Source organism: Lepidochelys kempii, chromosome 6 (genome assembly GCF_965140265.1).
Source record: "Lepidochelys kempii isolate rLepKem1 chromosome 6, rLepKem1.hap2, whole genome shotgun sequence".
Classification (NCBI taxonomy): Eukaryota; Metazoa; Chordata; order Testudines; family Cheloniidae; genus Lepidochelys; species Lepidochelys kempii.
Window position 1 is genome coordinate 96,400,531 of NC_133261.1, and position 9,150 is coordinate 96,409,680.

At 48.3% G+C, this 9,150-nt stretch overlaps 1 protein-coding gene across 1 annotated transcript in view; it reads right to left on the bottom strand.

The window, feature by feature from the left end:
- The window catches only part of STON2 (stonin 2), an 86,660-nt gene extending 77,828 nt beyond the window's left edge, over window positions 1-8,832 (bottom strand). The window contains exons 1-2 of the mRNA XM_073349345.1: window positions 8,625-8,832; window positions 6,421-6,684 (exon numbers count right to left, since the gene is read on the bottom strand). Coding sequence (XP_073205446.1) covers window positions 6,421-6,684; window positions 8,625-8,712 — 352 coding nt within the window. The 5' untranslated portion in view covers window positions 8,713-8,832. The remainder of the gene's footprint in view (window positions 1-6,420; window positions 6,685-8,624) is intronic.
- Between the last annotated feature and the right edge of the window lie 318 nt (window positions 8,833-9,150).

Consider the following 9,150-nt stretch of genomic DNA (forward strand, 5'->3'; position numbering starts at 1 on the left):
GAGGCTTAAGGATTCATTCAGCTCTAATTTCTATGCTACACTGAATTAAAGAGTGAAGCTCATGGCAATGATACATCTAACTGGGAACCTGCTAGCTAAGGCCCGTTAAATGACAAATGTAATTGTTCTGATTATTTACACATCACATTTCTGTGACAAGAGGGTTTGGGTGGTTCCATTGTTGTGCCTTGCCACTTCCTCAGTACCAATATAATGGGCTATGCTAGTCTCATACTAATGATGAGGGGGAAAAATCAAATTCTCTCTGTTTCCAGTTGGACGAAATAGGAAAAGGAAAAAAACAAAATGTGCCACTTGTTAAAGATTTTGGTGTCATTGCATAAAATGCACTGTCTTCCCAGGGAGAAATCCACCCAACCTGATTGCTGCTGGTCATCTATGGATGGATTAGAAAAAGCAAAAAAGTATTTTAACAGCATAGAGAATATGAGTGTTTGCCTAGTGGTGTGGCATGGCCAGATTCATTCAAAAAGATTTTTTTTTTTATAGTTTGTCAAATAAAGACAACCTTTATTATGAGACTCACATTATGTGCATCTTTCCTTTTCCTGTTTCGATTTCCTCACCTCATATTTAAACTTCTCATTCCTGCTTTCAACATCCTTAATGACTCTGCCCTGTCTGTACTATGGAGCCTCCTCTCTTTGACTCCCCTGAACATCTTCTGCACCACCAATGATGCCCGTCTCTATGGCCATTTCTTCCCCCGCCCACTCCAGTCTTTATGCATTTTCCCACCCTCAGACCTGTGGACTGGATGCCTTCCCAGAATGTCAGGCTTCCGCCATTATTTATTTTGGATCCTTTTAACAAATCCACTTCTTCCAGGATAGCCCTAAAATGTGAATTTAATACTATTCTTCAAGTGTCAGTCTTTTAGACTGCAAGCACCTCGGGACAGGGACTCGCTCTCTCTGGGTAGACTGAACAGGGCCAAGCACATTGTCAAAGCGAAACAAATAAAAAATAATATCGTAGCACTGCAAAAATCTGTGACTAAGATAGCATTTCCCTTTCCCGTGGCCTGTGCTGCCCTCGCTCTAAAGGTCCTTAAAATGCCATTTTGCAAGCAGTTCTCAAAACACATTCTCAGCCAATCAGCTGTGCAGCTGCTCAAGTGCAGAAAAAAAAAATGGAATATTTTGAAACAGTGCCGCAGCACCGAAAAAAAACATGTTCAGGGTGCTGAGCCTGCAGGACACTGCTCCCCACAGCTGGTTACACAGGAAAGAGATTTCAAACAGTCTTCTCACACCAGTCTGCTACTGATATTCTGCATGTAAGTCAGGGAAGTTTCTGATACTCTCCCAAGCTGTAACCAGCCACTTGCTATTGTTCCTATCTGGGCCGCTAATTACAGGAAACTAATAAGGCCATCACCATAGACTCTACTGAAGGCACCATATACACAGCTAAGGGTTGCAGCAAACTCTACCTGCATTAGGATCTTGCCTTTCTATTCTGCCTGTAATTGCCATTCCAACTAAGGTATCACTGGATGGTGGTCACCCTGGAAAGTCACTGGCCAGTTTACCACTCTTTTATTGGGGCTGAATCTATATAAAAAGATGTGACTTGCACATGAACCCCCAGTGGCATGACTGGAGTTAAAAGATAGTCCACCAGGTTAGAAAGCCATCTCCCAAGAAATGTCCTGCCCTCTCCCCCATCCCAAGAGCTGCACTTCAAAGACTGCCTCCTGCAGTGTCCCTGCTGTCTATGGTAAGACATGGAGACAGGAACTGGGTCGAGCCCATGTCTAAAGATCAGAACCACTGTTTTGAAGTGGATGATGAATAAAGCAGAAGAGCAATGTGCTCCCTTTGGTTAGCTCCCCTTTGAGGGTGGGCTGTGGACTGATGGACCAACTGCAGTTTCTGAATGGCCATAGTAGTCAAAGCAAGTTAGGGTACATTGCAACAATTCAGCATGGAGGTGACAAAAGCACAGCTCACTTAGGCTAGGTCCATACGCTGGAGGAAAAGGTGCAGTCTCCTGTCCAGCCAAGATTAAAAGCAGAATCCAGGAGCAGCAATTAGCTGAGCAGGGGTCCGAGGCTGTGCACAGGTGCCCTGCTGAAGGACAGGTGCCATGAAGAGGAGAAAGGCTGAGATCTTGCCAATTGCTCAAAATGTTTTCAATATTCTTAACTGTCCATCTGCATTCTTTGCCATTTTGTCAATGCAGCACTGGACCGCATGGAGAAGATGGGAAACGCCAGGGCCCAGCAACATTTCAAAGTCCTTTTCTCTTTACCAGAGCACTCACTGCAGCCCAACAAATGGAAGCATCCTGAGAGATGGAGAGAACTATGAGTAGTAGATTCTCTTTTCCCTTCTAATTACCTTTTCTTGTCAAAGCCAGATAGCTTGTGCGCCTCTAACAGGTTGTGCTGGCCCCGTAAAGCAGGCCACAGGCCCAGCCCAGCCAGTTCCCAGCTTGAGCTCAGAACAGTAGAGCTTCACCTCTCAGAATTCCCAGCCTTGATGGGAGCCGTAGGCTTGCCTGCAGTGTACACTAGGAAGAGGGAGAGGGCTGTAAAAGAGCTTCAGGGAGAAGACCAGGAGCTTCACTGCTTCTCCTAGCTCAGGGCACCCGGAGTAGAGAGTCCAGAAATTATTAGAAACCTGGGAATAGGCATAAGGAAAAGAAGCTTTCTCGGGAGGAAGTCTAGGGGTGAGCACAAAAATGGACAGAGCTGTGGGAATGTAAAAAGCAGCCCTGGGGAAAGCAAAGCAGGGACAGTATTAGGTTGAAGTAGAAAGCCTCAGGGCTGGAGCTTTCGTTAGAGACAGGACATGAGCTCCCTTCATGACTCAGAGACCTAGAAGTGATGTGATTTTGTGAACCCTGTAACCAAGGAGGGGGGGGGGGGGTTGCACAAACTCTGGAGAGAAGGACTAAGGGTTTGTGTGCATGGCACGGCAAGGCACTCTAGAGGGGTGTGATGTGTACAGCGCTCTAACCTGCTGCATTCTGACTGCCCGTGGAGACCCTGCTAGCGCATACTAAAAGGTACCTAGTTTGTGTTAATATAGACCTGTTTGAAACAGGACTATGTTCACATGAACTAAGTACCTTCTAGTTTGCATCAGCAGGGTCTACATAGGGCAGTTAGAATGCAGAAGGTTAGAGCGCTCTACATTTCACACCCCTCAAATGGACTGTATCATGCTGTGTAGCCAAGCCCTACATGATTGAGTAAGTCTCTTCCTTCCTTTCCTGATTATTTAGATAGAAGCAGACAGGAGGCACCACTGCCAAAAATACACACTTGGAAAGTGGCCACATGGGCTAGAACAGCCACAACAACTTTATACCTTGGGTAGCTCCTCCCCCCTTCAGAGGACTGTGTCATTTGATGTGAAGATTTTGTATATTCAGAAGGCTAGAAGTCAGTGGAGCTATGATGAATTACACCAGCTAAGGATCTAGCTTAGAGTCTTTAGATGCAGACTTCAAAAGAAATCAATGAGAACTTATGACAAAAACAAAACACTTATTATCTCAGGGTTGTGCTTTGTTTCTGCTGCTTTGATGCTTCCTCAGACATTAAGTGCAGCACTAGGAAGATAGCAGTGAGCACTGATGGAAACTAACTTGTCATTAGAGTTCTGCCATTTACTTCTACTTTCCACGCTGCTGGACTGCAAACAATACTGAAATCTTCTCCATGCCCAGAGCCTCTAGATTAGAATTGACATAGGATCATCTCTCCATTGTTGAGGAGGCCAAGCCCGCTTTAAAACCAGTTCTAAAAGTGTGCCATAACAGTCATGCCCAGAAGTTCCCTCTCCCCCAGGAAAGCCTATGTCAACACAGCCAAGCCTTTCTCTGCCTTTCATATTACACTGATTCAATGCTTGGCAGGAGTACTTGATGTGGAGAGAACAGTGGAGTTGTGCAGAAACACAGAGTGCAGGGGTACAGACTACAGAACCAAGGACACAGGCCCATTCTGAGTGGCAGAGATATCCTTCACAGGTCTCTCCTTATGCACACGGCAACAGGAGCAGCCAGATTCTCACACAGACCCCAGCTCCACTCGGCCAGATCTGGGCAGGGATCTAGCAGCAGGTGCAACAGGGAAGTCACCTCTAAAACAAGGGACTAAAATCACATTAAAGCTCAGTTGCCCAAAAGCAGGCACCTTTGCCAATCAGTCCTGCCTTCAAATTGGGAAGAGGGGGAGGAAAAAAGGAGAGGAGTGTGCTCACATCCAGGGAATGGCAGAAAGCAGAAGACGTGTCTCTCCCCACCTTGGGGAGGGGAAAGACAGAATATGGTGTTTGCGGGAATGGCATCTCAGAGCCAGACAAAGCTGTTTATTACTCCTTTGCCAAGTGTGATGCTGGCTTCCAGAGCAACTTTGGAGATTTCCCCTTGCAGAATAGGTGGGGATAAGGCACCTTACAAAGGGGAAGCAGTAGAGTCAGGTGAGGATATGGTGGGGTGGGGGACACATGGGTGACACGGTGCTGCCAAGCCTGAACCACGAGGGGTCACTGAGCGATGGGACAGTTTGGAATGATAGCGTGTTTGTTGCTCATGCCCTAATGTCATGTGGTGTGAAGTACAAGCTGAATCATGCTGACAGAGCTCTGTGGTGGAAACCTGTCCTAATTCTCCAGAGGGCTTATCTCCCCCACTCTCACAGCCCTGACTTGGGGCATACCACAGGGTTATCCACCCCTTCTTGAAAGATAGGAAAGCTCCAACCACTATTCACTGAACTCTCTGTACCACATATGCTCCATTTATGGACCTGTTCTCTGCTGTCTCCACCCACTCCATGGGACTGAACTCTCCAACCTCATTGGCTCAGCAGAGCAGTTTGAGGCAGGTGATGGGAGAAAATATCACACCCCAAGACTTGGATCTTGGAGCAGTGTCGGGATGGACAAGCCCTTGATTTTTCTGAACCAGCATTAGAACAAGTGGCCATTTATGGCCCCTTCTCATCAGCATTCCAGACAGCTAACTGGTCCATAACAAAGTGTAGTGACCTACATGAGCTGTCCTCTCCCCCTGACACTGACTAGGAAAGGAACAATTGGCAGAAGCAATTCAGCGATTGGGATGATGTATCAGGGAAAACACCAAAGCAGCAGCCCCAGAGCCGTCCCTACCCATATGCAAAGGTGCCCTACGCAGCTGCCTGCTGTTCCAGCCCCTGCTCTACCTCTTCCCATGGCCTCTGCCCCAGCCCCACCTCTTCCCACCCCTGCTCTGCCCCACTCCCGCTCCAACTCCACCCCTTCCCCAAAGTCCCTACCCTTCTCTGCCCCAGCCCTGCCCCCACTCCCCTGAGGACTGCAGCAGGGGAAGGGCCTGCATTCACTGATGGTGGTAAGTGGAGCGACCCGGCCCCAGCCGTGCTGCTGGTGAGTGCTGGGGGGGCGGTTCCCCCCAAACCCCAAGGCTGGGAGCCAGGGGAGCAGGCGGGGGCCGCCTGCACTCACCGGGCAGCAGGAAGTGAAGCAATAGGAAGTGAAGCCCCAACCCGCTCCACTCCGTCGGTAAGTGCTGGGGGGCGCTTTCCTCCCTGCCCCCCAAGCCTGCTCCTGCTCCCCTGCGAAGGCCTGGGGCCAGCCCCTCCCACTCCGCGGAGGCCTGCCCCCCCCACGGGAGGGTTGTGTAGGGCACCAAAATGGCAAGGCATGGCCCTGAGCAGCCCCATCTTGAAGACAAAGGTGGACATCTAGGTCACCAGTATGAATGTAGCTGTTTGGTGGCCTACTGTACATGAGTTGGTACAGTCTTATTCCATTTTCCAGTGGACAGGCATCCTTATCACTAAAACCACCACTGCCATTGTCCTCCGCCTTCCCTTCCCTGGCTCCCCCACCCCAACCACCTTGTTGGAAGTCTCAACGGAGAAGCCAAGGATTAGATAGCCCATGGAGACTTAATTTACCCTTTCACCCTTCACTCATTTCCCCCTTCATCTTCTGTGCTGCTGTTGATAAACCCACAGGTTAATCTTAGCTCAGCCTTGACCTATCATGTCTCAAATGGCCAGTTTCTCTCCCAAAGGTGTTATCAAACACAGAATGTAGTTGATACAGAAAGGAGGAGCACAGATGAGTTATAGTTTGAAACCATGCTACTATCAACTGTGTTTAATCTCAACTATGACTTGCACAGGTTTCAGAGTATCAGCCGTGTTAGTCTGTATCTGCAAAAAGAAAAGGAGTACTTGTGGTACCTTAGAGACTAACAAATTTATTTGAGCATAAGCTTTCGTGAGCTATAGCTCACTTCATCGGATGCAGGAAACTTGCACAGTTTCAGCTAAAGAGAGCTGAGGGAAGGGTAAAAAGTAAATCTGCTATTTGTGCAGACCCTTGCTGCTGCCTGCTGTATTATATAACAGACCTTTGCATGAAGTTCCCCCACCTGTTTGTGTGTGAGCTGGTAAAGTGCTGGTCCATGGCACATCTTCAAATTGAACCCAGGTACTGATAGATGAAGATAGATCAGGTTTAGGACACACATGGTTCCCAAGCAGAGATATTGATGCAGAGTCCACCCCAGGCTTGTCCACGTCATCACTCAGCTCAGTGTGTGAGAGGTCCTGAAACTCTCCATCCACATTACGGTTTTCTTCTGAGGAGGTGTTGGAGGAGGAAAAACACCTTTCCAGAGGCTCTTTGGTGCCACCTAAAGTAGAGACAAAACATACAGAAATGTCAGTGCCAAATTTTGCTCTGGAGTATGAAATCTTACAGGGGAGGGATGGGATGGGTGGCTGGGAAGGGAGAAGATGTTGGCTGGTTGTGGTTGACCTTAGATTCCCTGCTTGGGCCAATCATGATTTAACAACAAGTTAGCAAACACATTTTTTAAACACTTCTGTGATGAGGTGGAGTGGCCTCCCATGGAGCCAGAGGGGAAGGAGCCAACTGCTAAACCAGGGTGGGCAGAGCCAGAGCAGGCTTGCCACACCTACCAGAAGTCAAGGGGTGGGACAGGAAGTATAAAGGCTGAACCCTGTAGCTCAGTTGGGAGAAAGTGGCTGGAGGAGATAGACGCCTCCTGCCTGCTCCCAGAGTTAGAGCCTAAGGAGAACGCTTACTGTGCTGAAGCCTGGCCAGAGCTGCTGCCGCTGCTAACTGGACTGGACTGGACCCTGAGGAGTATGGGGGGCTGTCGCTGGATACCTACCCAGAGGAGATGGAGGACACCCCTGGATGTAGGTACACCCCAAGGGGAAGGTAGGAAGTGCCCCAGAGACAGCCGACTCCAGTCTGGCTGTATGGCTACTTAAACGTGGTTGGAGTGTTGCAGCTGGATTCCCCTCTGACCCAGTGGTGGGATGCCTCGCCACTGTTAGGGCCCTGGGCTGGGACGTGGTGGAGTCAGGTGGGCCTGTGTCCCTCTACCCCCTGCCACCTCACCCCTGGGGTGGCAGCCTTCCCACTTAGGACAAGAGGCCTGCGTTTGTCTGCCTGACCCAAGATGTCAGGCAATTGACTGCCTATTTATCTGCCCCGCCTCCAAGGCCAGAAAAGCACCCCTGCCTGAGACCCTAGGCTGACAACTGCTCTGTCCTAACTGTAGGCCAGAGTCCCATAACTACTGGTGCTCTGCCCTGCCTGAGGGCCTCGGGCCTGAGACTGTGATTGCCCCTTCCTAAGGGCCAGACCTTGCAGACAGCTTGTTTGCTATGTTCCACCTAAGGGCTAGAGCCTTAGATTATTTACTCTGCAGCTAATTCCCTGACTGAGGGTGGAACCCCATGATGTAGTGAGTCGGAGCGGCCTCCCACTGAGCCAGAGTGGGAGGAGCCACCACTAAACCACTAGAGCTGGTGCATGCATGAACGAGGGGACACAGCATATACAGGTTTCATAGCATAGTGACCATTTGTTGGTCATCCACTAACGGAGGCCTTGAAAGAAACAAAGTTCCTGCCATCAGAGCAGCTCCACCTGACGTCCAGATTCATCTGAAAAGCTGATTGTCCCCTCTGAAATAACCCTTTATAAATAACAGCATAAGCATAGAGAAATCAAAAATGTTCGCTGTATTAGCTATGGCAACTCAAGCACTTGGGGACCCATTTTTGCAGGAAAGGAATTATATGTAACTTGTACTGACTGGTTGCTAATGATGAGGCAACTTTAGTTTCTGCTCTTGGACCTGAGGGTTCATGCTAGGGGGAGAATCACTAGGAGAGGGATAGAGAGATTTAGTGCAGCTGCCATTAGTTTATTATTTCTTGCAAAGACCTGTAGCATTCTCTGCTGAGCTTGTCACTAACTATAGGTGAACAGCCTTCACCCCCTTTTAATCTCACACCAGGCCTACTTTTGCCCTTAGTTATAATAGGTGAAACATCCTACGTGGTCAGTGGGAACTGTGTAACTGAGGCAAAACTGGGTCCAATGAAAGGGCATTTATAAAACATTTCTCTTGATACATAACATTTGATATTTTTCCCCAGATCTCTCCATTATGCAGGGGAAGTAGGAAGTAACTCGGCCTCTTCTGTTCCCATTTGGAAGGCAGGTCTCATGAGACCAAACCTGGGTCAATAGATGGGCCAGCTTAATTTTAAAAAGTCTTAAAATGCTCTAAAGGAATCTGAGGGAACTTACCCTGCGAAGTAACCGGCACGAGCAGCTCATCATTGAAGGAGACCCACTCTGACTGGTGGGAAGCAATGACATTTGCCAATGACGTCATCCTTGGGACAGGCTGCTCATCTTCACCCCGTGCTTGTGGGAAAGGCCCAGAATGGTCAATGCCAGTCAATGGAGAGCAGTACCTCCTTGGCACTTCCTGGCTTTTTCCTTTCACATTAGAAATTCTGTTAACAGTGAAGAAAGGATGTAATTAGGTCTCTCAAAATTCTTGTTTGTTTGTTTGTTAAAAATCTAAAGAAATTAACTGAAAAAATAAGCCCCAGCATTTTAATAATAAAGGCTACTAACACATTTCACAAACTACATACACAGTTCCACCAAAATGCAGCCACCTCAGGGGGTCAGAACACTACCTATTCTGTATGTGGAGAAGGAATAAGTTTGGCCAAAGGCATTGTGACAAACCCCTACTCTTAAGAAAAAAGCAGCATGGGCTCTCTAAAGAGAGCTGTGTGTGATTTTATTTTTTGAAAGGTTT